This window comes from Carcharodon carcharias, chromosome 8 (assembly GCF_017639515.1).
Source record: "Carcharodon carcharias isolate sCarCar2 chromosome 8, sCarCar2.pri, whole genome shotgun sequence".
NCBI classification, from domain to species: domain Eukaryota; kingdom Metazoa; phylum Chordata; class Chondrichthyes; order Lamniformes; family Lamnidae; genus Carcharodon; species Carcharodon carcharias.
The window spans coordinates 22,278,041-22,303,416 of NC_054474.1; the positions used below are offsets into that span (position 1 = coordinate 22,278,041).

At 41.3% G+C, this 25,376-nt stretch overlaps 1 protein-coding gene across 1 annotated transcript in view; it reads left to right on the forward strand.

Annotated features, from left to right (window-relative positions):
- The first annotated feature begins 230 nt into the window (after positions 1-230).
- The window catches only part of slc36a1 (solute carrier family 36 member 1), an 82,555-nt gene continuing 57,409 nt past the window's right edge, over positions 231-25,376 (forward strand). The window contains exons 1-6 of the mRNA XM_041193965.1: positions 231-746; positions 10,269-10,445; positions 10,973-11,063; positions 14,688-14,776; positions 19,181-19,276; positions 19,705-19,789. Of these exons, the coding sequence (XP_041049899.1) occupies positions 10,288-10,445; positions 10,973-11,063; positions 14,688-14,776; positions 19,181-19,276; positions 19,705-19,789 (519 nt within the window). The 5' untranslated portion in view covers positions 231-746; positions 10,269-10,287. The remainder of the gene's footprint in view (positions 747-10,268; positions 10,446-10,972; positions 11,064-14,687; positions 14,777-19,180; positions 19,277-19,704; positions 19,790-25,376) is intronic.

Sequence of the window (25,376 nt, forward strand, 5' to 3'; positions counted from 1 at the left end):
GCCAGGGGTGGGGGTGCGGGAGGGGATTGGCCGGGGGTGGGGGTGCGGGAAGGGATTGGCGGGGGGGGGGGGTGGCGGTGCGGGAGGGGATTGGCGGGGGGTGGGGGTGCGGGAGGGGATTGGCTAGGGGTGGGGATGCGGGAAGGGATTGGGGGGGAGGTGGGTCGGAGTTAACAGTTAAACCGTCTCCTACCGCGCGCTCCCTTCTCCAGCTCGAGCGGACAGCGGCCGGTCAGCTGACCAGCACGTGACAACGATCAGCACGTGACCCCTGCTAGTTCCGCAGGGGGTAGCGAGAGAGAGAGCGCGTCCCCGACGCCGGGTGGCAACCGGAGAGAGAAAGAGAGAGCGCGTCTCCGAGCGCGGGTGGCAACCAGAGAGAGAGAGCGCGTCCCCGAGCGAGAACCGGTGACACCGACTCAGTCCCCATCAAGACTGTCATAGAACGGTCCACCTCTCCAGCCGGGGGGGGATCCGAGCCTCCCTTCAGACGGGGGGGGATCCGAGCCTCCCTCCAGCCGGGGGGGATCCGAGCCTCCCTCCAGCCGGGGGGGATCCGAGCCTCTCTCCACCTCTCCAGCCGGGGAGAATCCGAGCCTCCCTCCAGCCGGGGGGGATCCGAGCCTCTCTCCACCTCTCCAGCCGGGCGGGATCCGAGCCTCCCTCCAGCCCGGGGGGATCCGAGCCTCCCTCCAGCCGGGGGGGATCCGAGCCTCTCTCCACCTCTCCAGCCGGGGGGGATCCAGGTAAGGAAACAGCGCCTGCAGCCTCTGACACACACTTAAACGTTTTACATTAGAGTTAGAAAGTAATACTAGGCCTGGGCGACAGCGGTCCGGGATCACAATCCGCAGCCAGAGCATACTGTGATTGTGTCTAATGCATACCCATCCCTCTATCCCTTCTTCCTATTGTGAGGCTGGGCTGGAAAAACCAGGTTTACTGAGTCTATCTGGGTTTTACAAGTAGGCCCTGCAGTTCACATCACCCTTGTAGTACAGTAGTTACTGACCTACATTGGCTTCTGGTTTAGCAATGCTTTGAACTTAAAATCTTTCCTTGTTTTCAAATCCCCCTAATGCCCTAGTTTCTTGCAATCTCTGTAATCTCCTCCAGACTACAGCCCTCTGAGATATTTGTACTTCTCTAATTCTGGCTCCTTGAGTTTTCCTGATATTCATTGCTCCACTGTCAGTGGCTGTGCCATTCTCTTCTAAGAACCCAAGCTCTTGAATTCCTTGCCACACCTCCCTGACTGTCTTTCCTCTTTCAAGATGATCTTTAAAACTAAGCTAAAAACAAAAAAACTGCGGATGTTGGAAATCCAAAACAAAAACAGAATTACCTGGAAAAACTCAGCAGGTCTGGCAGCATCGGTGGAGAAGAAAAGAGTTGACGTTTCGAGTCCTCATGACCCTTCGACAGTCGAAGGGTCATGAGGACTCGAAACGTCAACTCTTTTCTTCTCCACCGATGCTGCCAGACCTGCTGAGTTTTTCCAGGTAATTCTGTTTTTGTTTTAAAACTGAGCTCTCTGGTCAAGCTTTTGATTACCTGTCCTAATATCCGCTTATGGGGCTCGGTGTCAAGTTTTGTTTGATAATGCTCTTGTGAAGCGTATGGGATGTTTTGCTCTATTAAAGGTGCCATATAAATGCAAGCTGTTGTCAAGGAAATGCAAACAGAATGCTGGCAGGGCTGCCAGCATCTGTGGAGAGAGAAACAGATATAATGTTTTGCCAGGGGAATTTTTTTATTCCCTGATGGAAATAAAAAAGAGCCAAATCTTAATTTGTAGTGTCCTTAGGGTGTAAATCATATAGTAAATTCAGCAGTATGAGATACACCATGGGTTACCAATTTCCAGAATCTGCTAGTGTATGACTGATGCAGTTGGTAAAGCAGAGTTATTTAAAATTCCCAGAGGGAAACTTTAAACAACTGTCATAATGTTTAAAATTATAGGTTGTGTTTGAGATGCGACTCCAAATTCAGGAATCAGACCATCGAGGTTTTATATTAGACTAAATGAAACATTTTATTAAGTTACACAGGTTAAGATGTTTATACACATGGCTACAAATTACTACTATCATATCTCTATTAAGGCAATAGCAACCCATAGACTTATCCAGGCACTAGGCAAAGCATTTTCACCTTACGAATTCAAAATGAGGTTCTTTTCACTTTGGTTCCTGTGGAGCCAGTTAGAGGCTTACAGCTGCCTTTTGATCTCATGTTGCCTCTGTCCTGTACACCCAAAACTGCTGAACTTATACCTCCCAGTCCCATTGAATGTTAATTCTCATTATATCTGAACCAAACCTCTCTAACAATAAAACCCCTTTCATAGTACCAATTTTATTAGTAATATTTACATATTGCTTTGTAGCTGCTAGATAGGTGTCAGTTTTCACCCTGCTTCTTGAATGCTCTATTCAAAAAATGCAAATGCCTGCTATCTCTCTTACATGTCAAAATTAGTACACTTCAAAGCACCCAGACTAACTGCCTTTAATCCAATTAAGACTATTGGAGACATTTCTGAAGGAGAGTATCTATCTCCACTTGGAGAGGCAAGTTTTGATCAGCGATAGTCAGCATTGCTTTGTCAGAGGGAGGTCATGCCTTACAAATTTGAATTTTTTAAGAAGGTGACCAGGTGTGTAGATGAGGGTCGCGCAGTTGATGTAGTTTATATGGATTTCAGCAAAGCCTTTGACAAGGTTGCACATGGGAGACTTGTAAAGAAGGCAAAGGCACATGGGATGCAGGGTAATTTGATAAGGTGGATTCAAAATTGGCTTAGTTGTAGAAGGCAGAGGGTGATGACAAAAGGATGCTTTAGTGACTGGAAGCCAGTGTCCATTGGCATACCACAGGGATCTGTGCTTGGCCCCCTATTATTTGTCATTTATATAAACGACATAGATGACTATATGGGAGTTAGGATTAGTAAGTTTGCGGATGATACAAAGATTGGCCGGGTGGTTAACAGTGAGATTGAGTGTCTTAGGCTACAGGAAGATATAAATGGGATGGTCCAATGGGCAGATAAGTGCAGATGGAATTTAACCCTGAAAAGTGTGAGGTGGTATGCTTTGGAAGGAGTAATTTGACAAGGAAGTATTCAGTGAACGGCATGGCACTAGGAAGTTCTGAGGAACAAAGGGACCTTGGCGTGTGTGTCCATAGATCTCTGAAGGCAGAGGGGCATATTAGTGGGGTGGTGAAAAAGGCATATGGGACATTTCCCTTTATCAATCGAAACATAGATTACAAAAGTAAGGAGGTCATGTTGGAGTTGTATAGAATGTTGCTGAGGCCACAGCTGTGTGCGGTTCTGGTCACCACATTATAGGAAGGATGTGATTGCACTTGAGGGGGTGCAGAGGAGATTCACCAGGATGTTGCCCGCGATGAAACGTTTAAGTTATGAGGAGAGGTTGGATAGACTTGGGTTGTTTTCGTTGGAGCAGAGAAGACTGAGGGGCGACCTGATCGAGGTGTACAAGATTATGAGGGGCATGGACAGGGTGGATAAGAAGCAGCTGTTCCCCTTAGTTGAAAGGTCAGTCACAAGGGGGCATAAGTTCAAGGTGAGGGACAGGAGGTTTAGGGGGAATGTGAGGAAAAACTTTTTTATCCAGATGGTGGTGACTGTCCGGAATGCACTGCCAGGGAGGGTGGTGGAGGCAGGTTGCCTCACATCCTTTAAAAAGTACCTGGATGAGCACCTGGCACGTCATAGCATTCAAGGCTATGGGCCAAGTGCTGGTAAATGGGATTAGGTAGGTAGGTCAGGTGTTTCTCACGTGTCGGTGCAGACTCGATGGGCTGAAGGGCCTCTTCTGCACTGTGATTCTGTGAGATTCTGTGAAGACACACCCACAGTCTAAACCTCTTTTAAAAGAAAAATGTTTTCCAAAATACATACATTAATAGCTTCATGACACTAGTCAATTTGCACTGTTGCTTGCTTTATGCAAGTGGTATCTCTTTCTTTCTTCGTCTCCGTTATTTCTAAAACCTGGCTAGATTTGTCCATTAAGCTTGCTTCAGAAAGTTAGCAAGGAGTGTGGGCTCCATGTTTCGTAAGGTGTCCATTTTTATTGCAGAAAGTAAGAGGATCAATTATGTGGCTTGAATTTCTGGTAAAAGAAACTGAGGCTAAGTGTCTGCTGTTGTGTGCTTGCAAATCGGGCAGCAACTTCCAGTCATTATGCCTGCGCAGTTGAATGTTGCAATCCGGTGATTGCTGTCTGATGTACCACAACATTTCTGCATAAACTTTCTGAAAATGGAATCCTACCTTTGTTTGAAGTATTTTGAAAGGTGAGGCAATGAAAAGTTCCTGTATTGACATTGCAGACTAAACTCGCCAGAAAACATTAGGATTTGTCCGTCCTGATGTACGTACCTTTTTAACGACGTGATCAGTCTTAGTTACTGGGAACATTGGAGCAGGAGTAGACCATTCAGCCCTCTGGCCTGTTCTGAATGCAACAAGATCATGACTGATCTATGAGCTAACCCTATATTTACTGTCAAACAAATTTGACACTGAAAACACATTTGTAAAAGTTAAGTCTCATTTCTTCAGCTTTTAATTATTGGAGATTTTAAATGTGTTTAACTTTTTCTTTACCTTAACTTTCTTAACCCAATCAACCTTTCACTTTATTTTGCTTTGTGCATCTGATTTGACACCGACCATATCATTCTAACGCTTCCTAGATCAGACTGTGCAGCTCATTGGATGTTAAATATGATTAGTTAAGGAGGTGCACAGTTGTTGTGGTGTTTACGTAGATCCTCGATACACTGAAGAGTGTTGCACTGTTTGGCAGGCAATACCTTGTGTAAAAGTTACTGTCAGCCTTTGGGCAAGTGCAAGTCTAACAGTGCTATTCATTTGTGCTCAGAACTTTTTGGAGGTGCATCTTTCATCAAACTTCAATTTTTTAAAACTCATTTCAAATTTGTAGCTTGGCCCTTTTTCTGAATTTCTAATCCATAGTGGATCTCGTCTGAACACATTGTTCAAATCTCTTCTACAGGAGCAAAATTTTAAGGTGAAATAGAGGTTGATTTTGAGTTAGAGATCCTATTGTGTGGTTCAGGGATGGCTTTCAGCTAACACCAAAGCTGTTATTATAGAATGCTGCTTTGCTTGTTAATAAATTTCAATGATTTTCTTTTCCCCAAATTTGAAAAATAATTGAAATACACTGGAGGAAATCCTCTTTCTGGTGGGACATGCAGTGATTTTTGTGCATGGGTGAAACTTGCAGATTTCTGCTTGGTAATTAGTTAGGGCTGGATTATTTACATCAGTTGCATTGTGCATTTTAAACCTAGAGCAAAATTTTTTAATCTCTCCATCAGCATGTAACAATGATATCTTGACAGCACCTTCCATTTTGCTGACCTGCTGATTCTTGACTTTGCTGGCATGAGGTAACAAAATTAAACCCCGAATGAGAATATATAATTCCTAACAAAGCTGTATTTCTATTTTCTGATCTAGTTAATAGAGTTTCTTGAGTGGATTGTAAGATGTCACTATTTCAGTAGAGAAATTCGAGTTCATATGTAACTAAAGATACATAGAGGACAAAGTAGTATTCCTCAGGAAGTGTTAACATTAAATCATCTTGCATCTGGCAGCACAATCCACGATATGACTTGTAGTGCAGGTCCATTTTTTCTGGGCATCATCAGTTATCATCCATTATGGTGGGCAATATTTTATTGAATTGCGTTGTCAAATACATTGTAACATGACTGGATTAATCTATTAAGAGAAGGGGACCTCTTTCTTGTCAGAATTAATTTTATGGTATGAGGATTTTGTTTGATAGAGCATACTACACACAACAGCAGGCCTTTGCGATATTGGCACAGTATTTTTAACAGTTGAGGGGCACCTGCAAGTTCCTCTCTAAGCACTATCCAGACTTGGAACTAATGTCATCACACCTTTGCTGGGGTTTTGGAGCTCCCTCCCTAGAAGTCCCCAGCATCACAGGTGCCAACCTTCAGCCAATTTGATTCACTCGATGTGATGTCAAGAAATGGCTAAGGAACTTATGTTGCAAAGGCTGTGGGCCCTGCCAACATTCCAGCAATAGTACTTATGACTTGTGCTCCAAAACAAGCTGCACTCTTAGCTAAGCTGTTCCAGTACAGCTACAACACTGGCAACTACCCAGCAATATGGAAAACTGCTCAGGTATGGAAATCAATCATCTCAATCCCAGGACATCGCTGCAGGAGTTCCTCAGAGTAGTGTCTTCAGCCAACCATCTTCAGCTGTTTCATAAATGACCTTCCCTCCATCATAAGGTCAGAAGTGGGGATGTTTGCTGATGATTACACAAGTGTTCACCATTCATGACTCCTCAGATTATGAAGTAGTCCGTGCTCATACGCAGCAAAACCTAGACAATATTCAGGCTTGGGTTGATAAGTGGCAAGTGACATTTGTGCCACACAAGTGCCAGGCAATTACCATCTCCAATAAGTGAGAATCCACCTATATCGTCTTCATATTCAATGGCATTATCTATGCTGAATCCCTCATTAGTGATTATCAGTGACCAGAAACTGAACTGGACCAGCCATATAAATACTGAGGCTGCAAGAGCATTTCAGAGGCTAGGAATCTTGCGGCAAGTAATTCACCTCCTGATTCCCCAAAGCCTGTCTGCCATCTGCAAGGCACAAGTGAGGAGTGTGATATAATACTGTTCACTTGCCTGGATGAGTGCGTGTCCAACATCAGTCAAGAAACTTGACACCATCCATGACAAAGCAGCCTGTTTGATTGGCATCCCACCCACCATCTTCAACATCTATTCCCCTCTACCATTGATGCACAATGGCAGCAGTGTGTACCATCTACAAGATGCACTGCAGCAACTCACCAAGGCTCATTCGGCAGCACCTTCCAAACATTCGACCTCTACCGCCTAGAATTACAAAGGCAGCAGGTGCGTGGGGACATCACCACCTGAAAGTTCCCCTCAAAGCCACACACCATCCTGATTTGGAACTATATCCCTGTTCCCTCACTTGCTGGGTTAAGATCCTGGAACTCCCTCCTTAACAGAACTGTAGGTATACCTACACCACATGGACTGCAGCGGTTCAAGAAGGCAGATCACCACCACCTTCTCAAGGGCAATTAGGGATGGGCAATAAAAATACAAGCCTAGCCATTGATGCCCACGTCCCATGAAAGAATTTTAAAAAGGCACTGTGGATGCACCTTCACCACAAGGCCTGCAGTGATTCAATAAGGTGGCTCACTACGACCTCGAGGCAGTTAGCAGTGACACTCACATCGTGTGAACCAAAGGCTTATCTTTAAGTTGTACCAAACTGTTGCAATTCTGCAATTAAAAGCCGAAGTTGCCAGAAATGCAATGTCATTTTTTTATCTGTTAGGGGAAAGACAGTTCAGAAGTGCTGTTCTGCACAAATGGGTTCACCCCTGAAAAATTGCCTATTTTTGGTTTTTGCACATAGGGAGCTGTTATGTTTTCATTTAAAGAAAATCAGATTTCTAACAATTATAGTTTTTCCTGTTTTTATAATGCAGTTGTTGTCTGAGCAACTTATCTCAGCTTGGGCAGCCAGTGTTGTGCCTGTGCCAAATGACAAGCTGCCTGGAAGTTTGTCCTCCATCTGCATCACTCACTATATCTGAAGGTTCAAAACATGCAATTGTCATGCATTAACCATTTTGTATTCTTTTGTACTTGGGATGACTAACTTCTGTGTTTTTTGTAATTAAGTCTGGTGTGAAAAGATTATTCCAGAAGCTTCTCCTTTGGTAATGTGGGTTATTGATCAGTACTGTTAACATTTATATAAACTTTCCCCTTTCCAACAGTGGTTCCATTTTAAAGTGTCTGTTGACCCAAAATTGCCAACCTTCTGTGGAAGTCCACATAACCTGGAGGTTTGTGATTGTATGCTAATTGCCAAAGGTTTTGCTGATTTCAGCCTGAATTCATGATCACTCTGAACCCCTTTAAAAGTCAATCCTTTTTACGAGTGGGGGAGGTGGTGGTAGGATGACCAAAACTGTATGCCATCCAGATGCCCCTCAGTATTCAATTGGATGTAATTATTATACATTGACCTGATACTTCTGAGGATGACAAATGATTACTCTCAAAGACCTTTTCCTTTGGCTATTGACTTTAAAGGGGACTTAGCTTATCGAGGAAGTATGGTAGGTATGGTGGGAAAGTTAGATGTTATGCAATTGTGTAATAACAAAGCTTGAAAGAGAGAAAGTGTTTGATTGTCCACAAATCTTCAATTAATAGTACATTAATAACCTGACAATATTTTTCAATTAAGGAAACAAATGCCCATTTTGGGCTTCTCATGCATGTGTGTGTATCTGTATTGTTTTTACACTCTCGCACTTGGCCTCTATGCAGTTCTTTGAAGCAATGGATTTGGATAATGAGGGTAGTGCAGTTGATGTGTAAAAGTATCGCAGACTTGTTGGCAAAATTCACCCCATGGGATTAAAGAGACTGGCTGTATGGATAAAAAAAGTTGCTAATGGATAGAAAGCCGAGAGTCTTCTGGAGGGACCTGTGCAATGATGTTCCAGGGTTAGGTTTTAGGACCACTACTGTTTTTGATGACCACACTAACAACATGTATCTGGGTACACAGGGCATAATTTCAAAATTTGCAAATGATGTGAAACTTGGGAGTGCGATTAACGTTGAGGATGTTAACAGATTTCGGGAGGAAACGCACTGAAGTGGAAAGATGAAATTTAGGCAGAGAACTGAAGTGAAACATTTTGGTACGAAGAGTGAGGCAATATGAGCTAAATGGTTAAATTTTAAAGAGGAACAGCGACCTGAGAGCGTATGTACACACTCTTTGAAGATGGCAGGAGAAATTGAGAAGGCTGTTTCTTTTTTTAAAAAAAAAGGGATGCCTGGCTTTATTAATAGAAGAATAGAATACAAAAGTAAGGAAATTATGCTAAACCTTTAGAAAACATTGGTTAGTCCTCAACTGGAATATTGGGCAGAATTTTGTCCTTGGTTGGTGGGCAGGCCCCACCGGCTCGGCAGCAGGCGGGCAGCTGAACTCTGCCGCCAAAGCGGGCCCCACCGCCATTTTAAGTGGGTGGGCCAATTAAGGCCAGCCCAGCAGCCTGCCTGACAGAAAGCACTGTGCGGGGGCTGGGGGGTGGATTCCCCATCTGTCAAATTGTGCTCTTATGCACATGCGCGCAAAAGAGCGCACTGCTCCCTGAAACTAAGTGCTGTCTCAGGGAGATCAGTGAAAGTGTTACAAAGTTTAAAAAAAATAGAAAAATTAAAAAATCATTAACATGTCCCCCTCGTGACAATGTCACACAAAATGGGACATGTTAATAAATGTCACATAAAATTTATTAAAGTTTTTAAAAACGGAAATGAAACCTCATCCTACCAGCCTTAAGGTTGGACGGGCAGGGTCTTTAATTATCTTAATTACCCTGTCAATGGCCTCAGTTGGCCATTGACAGGTCGGCGGGCAGACAGCTGATTTCGTTGTCCGCCTGCCTTCCTAAAGATTTAAATGGACTGGGATGACGTCGTGGGTTCCTCCCAACGTCATCCCGCGTCATTTTCCTGTCGGCGAGTGGGCCCCGCCCCCAAATCGCTGACGAGAAAATTCTGCAGATTGTGCTCAAATTTGGGTACCACACTTTAGGAAGGATGTCAAGTCCTTGCAAAAGATGCACAAGTGATTTAAGTGAATGATACCTGAGGTGAGACACTTCAGTTATGTGGGGAGTGCTGCCTCATTCTTTGATTCTGTATATCAATAAGATATTCCAGTTATGAAGATTTGGGTGACCAGCATTGTGATTGTGGAGGCAATGACTCGCCTTAAAATTGAGGGGAAACTGGAGTCAATATAGAGCCTCATTGAACAGCAGGAATGTTGTAAAGGAATGCCGTTTCAGCTGACTGTGTCTGCTGGAGAATTTTCATTGTGTTCGGTTCTCTTGGAAGTGGCCAGTATTTGAAAATTCATCTAGCCGTGAAAAGATGATCTGAAATGGAATATTGATGCTATCATATAATGAAATGGCATTGTACACTGCATTTTTAACAATGAATCAAAATATAATTGCATTTTTAAAGTATAGCTTGTTTGGAGAACAATATATCTTGCTTTTTTTCTGTGGGAAAATTTTGCTGGGTTACTTCAATTTCTATGTTTTTACACAGCTGTTGAGAAGCTGCCACCATGTCGACCAAAAAACTGACAAGTGAAGATTACAATGATTATAGCTCCACAGAAAATAGCCCAGACCATGACAGCTTGAGCTCTTCACCAGATATTTCTTCAAGATCATCTAATAATTTTGGAAATTATCAGCGTCTAAATGAAAGAACTGGCACAACGTAAGTGCTGTAAAGTTTTGAAATGGGAGCTTTGTTGTTAATGTGTCCTCAGAATATTAATTGTTTGAGATAGGAGCGTTTTCCTTTTTGTCTTGTTTTGTTTGGCACTGCAGAATCTCAGACTTCATTAAGAAACTTTAAAATACAGATTATTTTCAGGGCTAGGTTGAGAGAAGGGCATTGTTAACTGTTTAGAAATTGGGATGGTGTTCCATAAATTTGTTGCAGGTCATGAGTATAAAATCTTTGACAGTGCAATCAAGTCTCTTGGATTCAGACTGGCCTATGAATGTTATTGCTTTGAAGGTTATGTTTCGAAGTAATTAACAGAATGAGTTTGTGTAGTTTGAATTCTATTCCGTTGTACTGTATGATCTGGAGTGTCTATGAAATTGGCAAAGGGCCACACAATTGCAGTTTTCTCTTGAATTCTAGATTCAATTTGTAGCTCAGCCCCATGGTTAGGACTGGGCTGTAGGATCATGTAAACAATATGATGACGGTGTTAATTTTTGTTTACATTTCAGGCCTCTCGAGACATTAATTCACTTGTTGAAAGGCAACATAGGAACGGGGCTTCTTAGCCTTCCATTGGCAGTGAAGAATGCGGGTATTGTGGTGAGATGCTTTCACTTTTATTATGTATCTAGGTAAAACCATGGTATTTTCTGTATAGTATTTTGTAACTACATCATCTTTGCATACAGACTTGATGCTGAAAAGTGTTTGGATGCTGATTCGTGGATGTATTGGGGCTGTAAGCAATGTCCTGGCAAGAATTAAATTATCATCTGATCAGAGGCTGAATTGCCGTGTTCTTTACGCTCATGTGTACCTGATTTCAGCTATAGGAAGGCTGTCTGCATTATTCGGAAGCAATAACAATTCCTTGAACTGTTTAAAAATGTAATTTTAACATTTGAATGGTGGGAAATGGGAATGATTAACCATGTGATATTGTAAGGAAATGGTGACCTAAATGTTGAAATAAGATTCTTTAACGAATTGAGCTAGCAAGAACTTAGAAAGGGAGAACACACACTTCAAACATTTTTGAAAGAGAGAAAACAGTACATCTAATTTCATTTGCAAGGAGTAAGAGTGTTCATTCTAAATAATTGCTGCTCAACCAGATGGCAAATCTATGGCCTCTTCATGTTGAGCAACTGTCAATTTGCATGCTGTCAGTGCTTGGCTAGAACCTCTGCTGGGGTTTTCCTGACATCCTGGTGTAACTTCAGGAGGTCGCCAGTGGAAGTTCTTACCCATTCTATTTAAGCTCTAGCTGTTTGGTAAGAGAAGGGAACTTGTATTAGAATTTCTGATGCCCTTGATCTCACTGGGCTTTCTTGGTCTACCCCTGCCTGGCTTTGGTAACTCATCCATCACAGCCTCTGTTCCCTGGCTTCTGCCACCCCATAATCTTGAGAAATGTCCTGGCCTTTTTCTGACTCTCCCTCATTCCTGCAGTCTTGAGGGCACCACCACTTGCCCTGTTGTCATCCAACCTTATTGCTGCTGGCACACCATAATTTAGAAACAAAATGGGAGGCAGGATTGGTGGAAATATCAATTCCACCCTTACAATACGGTGTCCTGGATTTATAAATAACAAAGCTCGGCCTTCTAAGTGGCCTGATTTTATTTCCACAACCATTTATTTCCAGCCTGTTCTACTACTCTCTCTAAACGTATTTCAAACTGCTAACATTCTTCTCTTCCAACTTCCCATCCTAGTCCTTTACACTGGCAACTCCTCTAGTTGTTTTTTTTTTGTTGTTGGTGAGCCTGGTATGACAGCATTCATTGTATATTCTCTAGTAGCCCTTGGGAATGAGAGGAGGTGACCCTTGAACTGCTGCCGTCCTTCTGCTTATGGTATTAAGGAGAGATTTCTGGCATTTTGACCTAACAGTGATTACGTTAAGGGGAATGTGATGGTGTTGACATGATCTTGCTATTGGTGCCACTATATTCTTTCTATCATATGAAGACCTAAACTTACACAGTACTCAAGTGTGGTCTAAACCAAGGTTCAATGCAAAGTTAGCATAACTTCTAGGCTTTTCAGCTCTATTCCTCTAGAAATGAACCCCAGTGCATTTTTTTTGTGGTCTTATTAACCTATATCCCTTTGTGTCCTGTGAATCTGTACCCCTAGATCCCTTTGCACCTCTACCCCATTTAGACTCTTACTATCCAAGCAGTATGCAGCCTTTTTATTCTTGCTACTAAAATGCATCACATCAGTCTTACCTATATTGAAATTATTTTGTCAACTGCATGCCCGCTCTATAAGTTTATAAAATGTCCTCTTCTATTTTGTCACATTCTTCCTTTGTATCAACTTCAACCTTCAGTTTGGTCTCATCTTCAAATTTGGTAATTATATTGTTCAAGTTCAAATTGTTGATGTAAATTGTGTACAACAGTGGCCCCATAATCAATCCCTATGGAACACCATGTCCCATCTTTTACCAGTCTGAGTAGTTTAACCCCTTTTCTGTTTTGCAGCAAGCTTGCTATCAATTCTGCTATCGGTTCCTAATTCCACATACTCAAGTTTACAACGCAGTATCTTATCAGAAAGCTTTTGAAAATTCAAATATATTACATCGGCATTACCTTTGAAGAAATGATAAAGTATAAACAAATAATTCAATAAGCTTGGTCAAATGTGGCTTCCCCTTTTGAAAACTGCTAACTGTTCTTATTATATTTTTTATTTCTAGATAGTTTTTCAATCACATCGTAGTGGAGATTCTGTTATTTTTCCTACCACCACTGTTAAGCTAACTGGCCTGTAGTTCTGTATATTTGTTATATTTCATTCGCTGTTTGCCAATGTTTTGGCATTATTAAATTTTCTAATTAATTTTTATGTGTAATAGTGCTTCTATCTCTTCCTAACTTTTAATATGAATGGATGCAATCCATTCGGATCAAGAGTTTTATCTTCTCCATGTTTACTTTATCAATGATCCCCTTCCTTTCTATCTTAAAAGTCTATCATTTTTGTGTTCTACCTAATGTCATTCTTACCTTTTGAGTCTCCCAGATAAACACTAAAGCAAAATAACTATTCAATAGATATGCCATTTTGCTGCCATTCCAATCAGCTTATCTTGTGCAACCCCAGGTGGCCCTATCCCTAACTTTATTCTTTATTTAAGCACCTCTAAAGTACTTCACTGTTCTTATAATCCTTGATAATTCATAGTTCTTCTTCGATTTCTTCTTGTTCTTTTGACTTTTCATTATGTGTCTTTAAATACACTTTGTCTTTTCGTTTCAACTTTACTGTCATGTCTTTATTCATCCATGGTGTTCCATTATTATTCCATTGTGTTTAATTATTTGGTAGTTTATTCCTGATTTTTGGCTGAATATGTTTCTCTGAACATTCTTGATCACCGTTTTAAATATTTCTCACTATTGTCCTCTATCTTCTCTAATTCCATTCTCTAACCCCAAAAATTAGCTTTTGCTTTCCAAAGCACTACTTTGATCTTATTGAGCTTCAGATATTGTAATAGTACCCGTCCAGGTGAGTGAAAAATCCACCGCAACTTTACTTGAGTCTTGTAGATGGTGGCAAGACAGTTGTCATCTGTTATTCAAACCTAGGGTAGATGACAGCCAAACATTGGTTATTTGGTGGCATTTTGTGCTCCCGTTACCTCCCACTTGTCAGTCTAAGCCTGTTTGTCCAAGTATAATAGCTGCTGCTACTACTGCAACAAACAATTAAGGCTACACAAACTCTGGCAGTAAATTAAAATGCAAATTTCAGTTTCTAGGATACTTGGCCTTGGAACTATTTGCTGGTGTGAAATTCTAACATGGATTTGTTAGACTGAATGGCCTTTGTAATGTCTATGGCCTGTTTATGGAAACTGTTGAACTGCCACAGAGAAGGTAAATGGTGGGGTATCATAGGAATGTGGAACCGCTGAGAGATCATCCCTTTTTTCCCCTTCAACCATTGTAGTTTGTAATTGGTTAAATTTAGAACTGGCATTGTGCACCATTGGGTTTAACTTTACATCTTTCTACTCTAGTTTTGTTGGTCCTCCCATTGTGTGGGTCCTAAAATGCCTGTTCAAGTAGACTTTTCAAAAAGGTTGTGTGTATTAAATATTTGGGATTTACATGAATCAATTGGAAATCTCATGAATTTTGCATGCAGAACTAAGGCTAGTCTAATTTAAGGTTTTAATTCTGTTTTCCGTTTATCCACAGCTTGGTCCGATCAGCTTAATTATCATGGGAGTGGTAGCTGTACACTGCATGCATTTGCTGGTCAAATGCAGTCACTATCTATGTGCTAAGTGAGTTGTGATTTTGCTAATATTCTCCAGGTAGTCAGCATTTGTACATCTGTAATGCTTCAGACTTGTTGATACAGTACTAAATAACTTTTAACTTACGGGGGATTAAAATAAATGATTTTTAGTTGGTGAGTGAATGGTTAGTCAATTTTAGATTTGTATTCTGTCAAGAGTTTATAATATTTTTTTCCAATAAGAGCACAACCCCATTTCTTGTATCCCTTTTTACTGTGGCTCTTGTACGTTTTCTCCTTCAAATTCTAGATGGAACTAAAAAATAACTTCCATTTATCTAGCGCCTTTTAACATGTCAGATTTTACCTCTCTACCTCTGTGCTGTACCTTCAGCTGCCTGGACCCTAAACTATAGCAACAAGAGTAGGCCATCTAGCCTGCCCTTCTGCCATTTGGTGAGAGTATGGCTGATCTGCGACCTAACCCCACACACCCGCCATTGCTGTATATCCCATACCTTTAGATGACAAAAATCTATGAATTTCAGATTTCAAATTTACAATTGATCTAGCATCAATTACTGTTTGCGGAAGAGACTTAGACTTTGCCCCTAGTTCTGTGGAGATAGAAACAAAATTAACATTTTGAGTCCAATATTACTCTTCATCAGAAGTCGAACAGTTTGTCTTTCTCCACGGATGCTGCCAGACCCCCTGAGATTTTCCAGCACTTTGTTTTATTTCAGATCTCCAGCGTCCACAGTATTTTTGCTTATATCTTTCCTAAGGTGTGCTGGCCAGAACTGCTCACGGGGCTCAAGGTGTGGTCTAACTCAGGCTTTGTATGGCTGCAACATGATTATAACCCCTTGTATTCTAGTCCTCTAGATATAGAGAGGAGTGTTCCTTTAGCATTTTTGATTATTTTCTGCACCTGCTCATGACCTTTTAATGTTCTACGTACCTGGGCCCGCAAGTGTCTTCAGATCTCCATTGTTTCTAGCTTTTCGCTGTTCAGGGAAGGACCTTTTCTAACCTTTTTAGGTCCAAAGTGGATGACCTTGCATCTACTTGTGTTGAAATCCACTTGCCACAGTTTTGCCCATTCACTTAAGCTATCAATATCTCTGTATTTTACGCTTCCATCTACGTTACTTATAATGCCACTTATCTTTCTGTCTTCAGCAAAGTTGCATATGTGACTTTCTATTCCAGCATCTAAGTTTTTAATAAATATGGTGAGTAGCTGAGGCCCCAGCACTGATCCTTAAGGACACCTGGGCACATTTTGCAAATTTTGCAAATTATCATACTTTCCCTGTTATCTCTACTGTCTTCTGCCACTCAGCCAGTTTTCTAATTTGCGTTGAAGTCTTTGGAATTAAATTTTAACTAACAGTCTCTTATGAGGGCATTTATCAAATGCCTTCTGGGAGTCCATATAAATAATATGCACAGCCTTTCTCTGCCCACTGTTTTAATCAGTTCTTCAAGGTGAGCTCTGGAATTCCCTCTCTTAATCTCTGTCTCAAAACCTCTCTTCCTTTAAAATGCTCCATTAAGCCTACCGCTTTGACCAATGTGGCTTGGTGTCAGCTTTTGTTTAATAATGCTCTTATGAAACACCTTAGGATGTTTTATTCCATTAAAGGCAATAGCCCATAACTACTGATCTCCAGGGCATTGCACCTGAGGGGCTGAGGGAATCCCTGGAAGTCTCTATATAGGGATTGCATGGCAATTGCTTGAAGTTCAAACTTCCAGTGGGCAATTATCCTGCACTGGAAACCATCTGATACTCCAATTTAAATTTCACTCTTCAAATGGTTTGAAGAGTCTTACAGAAATGGTTATCCAGGAAAAGTTAGAAGAATTAAAACCTCTTCTAAATCCTGAGTACTATAGTACTGACACACCCCGAGCGCCCCCCCAACCTCCCTGACTAAGAGTGGCCCCTGCACCCACCCACTCCATTCTGCCCACTGACCTTACACACTCATCTTCTCCCTTACATCTCAAATTGGCTTCACCTTTAAACCTATTTGCTTTATGGCAGCTAGTGCAATAAAAAAAGGGCTACGGCTCCCTCACCATTAACTCTCCTGCACTCGACTGAAGTCCTTGGGAACCTGCTACATTGCACTATTCTCACCCCAACTGAGTTGGAAGGTCAGGTGAGAAAGATGCAGCTACATTTCAGTGTAAGTAACTGGGAGCTGGCTGGCAATCTTAACTGTGATTGCCACTCCACAGAAGTTATGGCCCATTGTATAAATGCAAGTTGTGGAAATAACTCTCTGGATGTGGGTGTCAGTGACCATCCTTGCATTTATTGCTATCTCTAGTTGTCCCAAGAAGGCAGTGGTGGGCGTTCTGAAATAGCTGTTTTCCATGCAGTGAAGATATTCTCATAATGTTGGATGGAGATTTCTGTGAGTTCAACAGTGAAGATGAGGGAACAATTATGTATGTCCAAGTCAAGATGATGTGTGACTAGGAGGGGAACTTGGAGGAAATGTTCCCTTATACCTTTTGCCCTAGTCCTAGGTGGTTGAGGTCATGCATTTGGGAGGTGCTGCAGTGAATTCTGTAGATAGTACACAGTTGCACTCACATAAGCTAGTGGTGGATTGAATAAATGTTTTATACTAACAATAAGGTGCCAGTCAAGTGGGCATTTTTTTCCCCCTGGATGGTGTCAAGTTTCTTGTGCGTTGTTGTAGCTGTGCCTATCCTGGCAAGGGGAAAGTATTCCATTGGGCGTTTGACTTGTAGGTTATGAGGAACCTTTCACAAATCAGGGGGTGAGCCATTTGACACAGAATACATAGCCTCTGGCCAGTATTAGCAATGGCATTTTATGGCAGTCCAATTGAGTTTCCCTTTAATGTTTTTTTATTGCCCAGACCTTGCTGCATGCAGGAGTGGCCTGCTTCATTATCCAAGGAATTGAGAATGAAGCTTAAACACTGCAGTCATCAGCAAACAACCTCACTCCTGATGAAGCCAAGGTTTTTGATGAAACAGCTGAAGATAAGGCTTAGGGCTAACAACCTTTACCTCCCTTTGTGCTAGTTATGAGTTCTTTCTCAATCCCAACTGACTTCAGATTTTCTAAGTCACCTTGGTGTTACATAGTCAAAATGCTACCTTAATGTGAAGATGACCTTGCCTTAGCTGAGGAATACCTGTCTTTTGGAACCCAAAATGGGCATTGAAAATTGGTTCTGTGGCACTAAATGCACATCCTTGAAGTTTGCATACAGGGTCAGGATCCTTACTTCTGTGATCACTAAAGGCCAGCTGATATGATTCCAGAATGTTGTGGTAAGAAGCACAAGGTTGTTTTGAACAACATCGTAAATCAAACCTACCTGTATCTAAAGTGAAAGAACATGATCAGCTTTTTTCTCTATTTTTCTCTTTTTTTAATCTGTTAGAATCTCAGAAGTCCAAAGGAAGCAAATATTAGGGTTTTGATTCAAAAACAGAATTACCTGGAAAAACTCAGCAGGTCTGGCAGCATTGGCGGAGAAGAAGAGTTGACGTTTTGAGTCTTCAATGACCCTTCAACTGTTGAAGGGTCATGAGGACTCGAAACGTCAACTCTTTTCTTCCCTGCCGATGCTGCCAGACCTGCTGAGTTTTTCCAGGTAATTCTGTTTTTGTTTTGGATTTCCAGCATCCGCAGTTTTTTGTTTTTATTATTATGGTTTGGATACTTGCATATGCCATGAAGGGTGTGCAGTTTTTTGAAGAAAGAACTGAGACTGTTCAGAGATGCTGTGATATTGGTGTCTGTATCATGAACTGTTTGGTAATCTCTCACTTAAACATTAGATTCTTCAGTGATAATGATGTGAAAATGCAATGTGAATAGATCCCTAGAATTCTAACATGTAATGCCAATTTTTGGTTTCTAATTATTCAATTAAGCTTTTGGTTCTCTTGACTAGATTCTGGTTTAAAGCTAATAATGTAGAATTTCCCAATAGTCATTATTAACAATCAAACACTGGTAATAAATGTCATTGTTTCCGTTTGGACTTCATTCTAAATTCTGTGTAGTTTTTCAAAATTCAGGTAGATGTCACTCTTTCACTGGGCTAATCAATCTGTAATACTGTAAGCTATTTCCTGTTCCACTTGGTTACTTTATCTGAACAATTGAAACGGAATTAACTTTGTTCTTTTGAGGCATTGAGTAGTTGTTTTGTAAAATAATAGTTGCAGTAAAGCTGGGTGAATTATTTTGGATCCTTTGTTTTGTGTTGCTGGTGTGCACTTGCTGTCTGTTTGTCAATGAGGAAAAGATAATTACTGGGGGTGTCAGATTTCTAGGTCTTAGGTGAGAAAGATGCATACTGTTGAAATTATTGTCTCGTGGGGAAGAATGTTTGGATTGCTGAATTTTTAAGAATCTCTTTTTTATATGCCTGTATAAACTTAGGTTACAGAAGCCATTTCTGGATTATGGAAATGTGGTGATGTACAGTTTGGAAGAGTGCCCCAATCTGTGGCTGCAAAGACATTCATTTATTGGAAGGTATTTGAATCTTTGGCAAGATCAGGGTGTATTAATTGTGCTAGAAAGTAATGGATGGCAGTATGCAAGTGAAAACATTAAATTTCTACTTCCTGTTTGAATGTCTGTTTTGCTCTTCCCTCTTTCTGTTCCTATTTCCCCCTCCATTCCTTGGACACCATTGCTTATCCCTTTCCCCTACTCTGTGCATTACAAACTCCTTCCGCTGCCACCCATATCTCAGGGTACTTCTCCATTGTTGCCTCCTTCCAACTCCCCATACGACCACAATTGGGGCTGCATTATGAATGCTTCCTTCTACTTGCTACAGGGCTGTCAGTCCTATGCTGCTTTTATTATAATGCTAAACCCTGTAGTTTGTTTTTTTGAGCATATTAGGCCAAGACAGTTAACTCTAGTCTGTGATTGCTGTTGCTATTCTCTTGCAGGCTTTTGGTGGAGTTCTTTTTGATTCTAACCCAACTGGGGTTTTGCTGTGTTTACTTCGTATTTCTGGCTGACAACACTAAGCAGGTAGGTTAGTAGCACTCTTAGTGAAACACCTTCATTGGACACTGGATTGTAGCTACCACACTGGTAAAACCATAACCATACATCTCTACCCACTCTGTACTTATATAGAAGAAATTCCTGGCTTCATGAAATAACATATCTGATAACATTGATGCTATAATGTAAGTGTGGAATGTTGAATAAAATAAATATTTATCATAGAATTATGTACCATGAACAAGAGGTTATTCAGACCTGTGCAGGTTCCTTGTAGAGCTATCCAGTTAGTCCCACTTTCCTGCTCTTCCCCATGACCAGTACATTTTTTCCCTCCAAGTATTAACATCAATCTTTACTGAACCAACCTCTCGGGCAGTTCATTCCACATCCTAACAATGTGCTGCAAAAGCTTTTTTTCCTTATGTTGCCCCTGATTCTTTTGCCATTATATGAAATCAGTGTTTGCTGGTTACGACCACTGCAAACTGGTTCTGTTTTTTTAATATTCGTTCTTGGGATGTGGGCATCGCTGACTAGGCCATCATTTTTTGCCCATCCTTAAATGCCCTCTCATTAAGGGAAATTAAGAGTCAACCACGTTGGTTGACCAGGCCAGACCAGGTAAGGATGGCAGATTTCCTCCCCTAAAGGGAGTGAACTAGATGGGTTTTTACGGCAATTGGCAGTGGTTTCATGGTCATCATCAGACTTTTAATTCCAGATTTTTGTTGAATTCAAATTCCACTGTGGTGGGATTTGAACCCAGGTCTCCAACCCAGTGACAATACCACTACGCCACTGCCTCCCCCAGTCTATCTTCATTAAAACCAGTTGTGATTTTGAACACTCTATCAAATCTCTTCTTAACCATTTCTGCCCTAAGGACAATGGTAACAACTTCTCCAGTTTGCCCATGTAACAAAAATCCCTCATCCATTCTAATACATTTCTTTCACACCCTCTTTAAATCCTTGCGATCCGTCATAGTGTGGAGCTCTGAACTGAACACTATTCCAGCTGAGAGCTATACAAAGTTTTATAAAGATTAACATAACTTCCTTGCTTTTGTGCTTTATTCCTCTAATAAAGCCAAGGATCCCAGGTGCCTTTTTAATAACCTTCTCAACTTGTTCTGCCACTTTCAAAGATTTGCATGCATACATTCCCAGATCTCTGTTCCTTCACCCCTTTAAAATTGTAGCATTTATATTGTGTCTTCTCGTCCCTGTTACCATTTCACACTTCTTTGTGCAGATGAAATTTAACACGTGTTGACCATTTTGCCAATCTGTCTTTTGTTCCCCTGGAGTTTGTTCTCCTCGCTGTTAGTGAAGTTTCCAAGTTTTTTGCATTTGCAAACTTTGAAATTATGCTCTGTATACCCAAGCCCAGGTCGTTGATGTTTATCAAAAAGAGTAATGGTCCGGATACTTGTTGGGCCACTTATCCCCTCCCCACCCTTTAACCTTTGCCTTCATTTGTGCATGCTATTTTTCCCCCCTTTCAAGATCCACCAATCAATTCACCAAATAATTGCCAAAAGATCCTAATAAAATGATAACACCCATTGTTGGCATCTGTTTACAAATATTGTCTGATTATATAGGCAGTATATGTCATTAATATTAAGAGCAGCAATGATATAATGCAGTGTCAGTTTATAGGTGATCCCACCATCACTGTTAAATAAACCAGAGAGTACAAATTTTAATTTGAGCAATATTGTTAATTTGACAGAGAAGTATCCCATTAGTTGTAACACTGCGGACAATAACACTGATTTTGGTGACTGCCTCATTAACATGTAGTGCAATATGCAGAATATGTACACGATGACGTTAAATTCAAATCTGGGAAAAGATTCAATACTTGCTACACCAGTTGCAAGAAAACCTTTCAGCTTTTGTTTTGTATATTTTGACTACCTGTTCTGTACAGTTTAGGAAAATGAAAGATGCTGCAGCTGGCATTATTTCATTGTTGGAGAGGTGTAGAAGGAAAAGAAGGAAGGAGGGAGGGGTGGAGGAGAAGGAGTGGTCCCATTCACCTGCTGCCTAACCTCCCCCTGCCTCCCTGGACACTCTAACACAGCACTCTCTCACCTCACTCAAGATAACTCAGTATCACAAGAATTGAAGTTCCAGTTCCCTAGGAGTGGCTCGTGCTGCGGATGAGGGCGACAGCTGGGCCCAGCCTGGCATGAGGCCGAGTGCCAGCTCTGGCCTCATTACTGGCCGAGACTCCCTGCTGTTCTGTCTTTTTCTGCTTGTTGGCCTCCAGAATATGTTGTCACAAATCATTCAATGCAGCTGAAAGACTCCTGTGTGGTGGCCAGTGAGAATTGCCAGAATAACAGCTCCAAATATAAAACAAAAACAGAATTACCTAGAAAAACTCAGCAGGTCTGGCAGCATCGGAGGAGAAGAAAAGAGTTGACGTTTCGAGTCCTCATGACCCTTCGACAGAACTTGGGTGAGTCCAAGAAAGGGGTGAAATATTTCACCCCTTTCTTGGACTCACTCAAGTTCTGTCGAAGGATCATGAGGACTCGAAACGTCAACTCTTTTCTTCTCCTCCGATGCTGCCAGACCTGCTGAGTTTTTCCAGGTAATTCTGTTTTGTTTTGGATTTCCAGCATCCGCAGTTTTTTGGTTTTTAGCTCCAAATATAAGTCTTGTTCTGCAGGAGCAGCAAGATTGGGAGAGAAGGAACCTGTGATTGGAGGAGCTGGAGCAATGATTAACTCGAGCGTTGAATGCACAGTTTTCTCTTGTCTCATTGAGTTCGCCAATAGATTGCATTCAACAGGTCTTAGCACCTTCAAGGGAAGATAACACAAGAGCTTCAAAAGAAAGCCCTTAGCAGTACAATCACCTGCAGATCTGTTCATACATTATAACTTCTTCTCTCACGCAGCTTTTTAAACAGGTGATTGAAACACCCATCCTGTAAAGCAAGCATCTTCAGACTTGAAATGGGAGAGGAAAGGCCAGGAAGCAGCAGGGGTGAAATAAAAAAAAAGTGTTGGAAAAGCTTAGTAGGTCTGGCAGCATCTGTGGAGAGAGAAACAGGTCTGGCAGCATCTGTGGAAAGAGAAACAGGTCTGGCAGAACCTGTGGCGAGAGAAACAGAGTCAATGTTTTGAGTCCAATATGATTCTTCGGAACTGCGGAGCTTCTAATTTTGTGTCATAATGTGTGGGTTTTCTGTAGATTCAGAGTTCTGCGAAACAAGTATAGCCCTTTTTCAATAACAAGTAATGACTTGTCAGAAAAGCCAAAAGGATTAAATATACAACAATTAAAAGCATTGGTGCTTTTTAATAAATACCATTATTAATACAGCAACATTGTTTTTTGCTGTTGCAGAATGCATTGTTTGAACTTTCCCAAAGAAATTAATATTCAAATATTGTAGCACAGAAGCTTTTGTAAATGCTAGAAGCTGCAAAAATGGCTAGATTAAAATTATGCAATTTGAGGCCATTAGGAATGACACAGAGTTGTTAAATTTAATATACTTATTGTGTGCAGATAGAAAGCGCCTCTGTTGCATAAATCTTAGCTAAAAAGAGCGAGTAAAATTTCTTATTGCCCTGTGAATTTGATGTTGCTGAAAACCCTAATGATTTATAGTAGATGTGCAAACAATTACTTATACCAATAGAATCGCCATTCTACGGATTTCCTCTGGCGCTGGCCCCTCAAGAATTTGTGCTATTTTAATGTATTTTTAAATTCAAAAACTCAATTCATTTATTTGATTTTCTGCTTCCATTGAAGCCTTAAACAGGCTGGTTTTGGTTCCATCTGTTTAACTACCCTCTCCCAAAGGATACCAGCACACCTGAGAGCCCAAGAAATCATTGCTGCTTTCCCTCTTGTCCCTGCGGACGTTTCTAAGCATCCCTCCTTTCTCTTTAACAAAAAAAAAACCTGGAAAAACTCAGCAGGTCTGACAGCATTTGCGGAGAGGAACACAGTTAATGTTTCGAGTCCGTATGACTCTTCAACAGAACTAAGGAAAAATAGAAAAGAGGCGAAATATAAGCTGGTTTAAGTGGGGGGTAGAGCTGGATAGAGAGGACCAGTGATAGGTGGAGCTAGCCAAAAGATATCATAGACAAAAGGACAAAGAGGTGTTGAAGATGGTAATGTTATCTAAGGAATGTGCTAATAGATGAAATTAAGGTTAGAAAGCAGGACGAGCAAGGTACAGTCCGCAAGCATGACCCAGATCTCCCTGTCGCTTGCCATTTCAACACTTCACCCTGCTCTCATGCCCACATGTCCGTCCTTGGCCTGCTGCATTGTTTCAGTGAAGCTCAACGCAAACAGCACCTCATCTTCTGACTAGGTACTTTACAGCCTTCTGGACTGAATATTGAGTTCAACAATTTTAGATCATGAACTCTCTCCTCCATCCCCACCCCCTTTCCAATCCCCCGCCCCTTTTTTCCAATAATTTATATATATTTTTCTTTTCCCACCTATTTCCATTATTTTTAAATGTATTTCCATTGTTTTATCTCTAACTTTTAGCCTATTTCAATCCCCCCCGCCCCCCCACAACTAGGGCTATCTATACTTTGCTCGTCCTGCTTTCTACCCTTAATGTCACCTATTATCACATTCCTTAGATAATATCATCACCTTCAACACCTCTTTGTCCTTTTGTCTATGACATCTTTTGGCTATCTCCACCCATCACCGGCCCTCTATCCAGCTCTACCTGTCCCACTCCCCCTTAAACCAGCTTATATTTCACCTCTTTTCTATTTTTCCTTATTTCTGTTGAAGAGTCATACGGACTCGAAACGTTAACTGTGTTCCTCTCTGCAGTTGCTGTCAGACCTGCTGAGTTTTTCCAGGTATTTTTATTTTTGTTTTGGATTTCCAGCATCTGCAGTTTTTTGCTTTTATCCTCCTTTCTCTCTGTCTATCTCTCTTCATGTCCACACCCCTCTCCACATCTTCTCTGATCTCCCTTTCCCTTTTTTGCCCATGCGTCAAAAAAAAAGCAACAATTTATATTTAATGAAGGTTTAGAAGAATTTTGGAGGCCAGTGCGCAAGTGGAAGAGGGATCTGTGATTAGAGGAGCAGCACTCTTTGCCTGATGGTTCTTAATTTTTTTAAAGCTGGTCTTTCAGGTTTGCAGTTCTGCCTTTGGCTGCTCAGTATGGAAGAACTCAACATTGAGCCCCCTCCACCCCTCCATAGCCCCCCCAGGCCCTGGTGTTTTGTAGCAGGTGCACTCCCCTTTCCCGGGCCCTGCCTGATACCAGCTGCTAGGGAACAGGATTGTACAATTCCTTCCAGTCAGGAACAATAGCTTTGTGCCACTATTCTTTGCTTTCTATCCCTTGCTAATTTTGTATCCATACAACTGCTGTCCTTTTAAATCCCATTCTAAGACAAGGCATGGCATTTTATATCAGATCCATTTGAAAGTCTATATACAGATCAGCCACACTATCCAGATTAATCTTCTCATTTACTTCATTGAAAAACTGAATCAAGTTAAAGTGATTTCCTTTTAACAAATCCATGCTGATTTTTATTCACTCAACCATACTTTTGCAAGTGCCAATTAATTTTTTTCCAGAT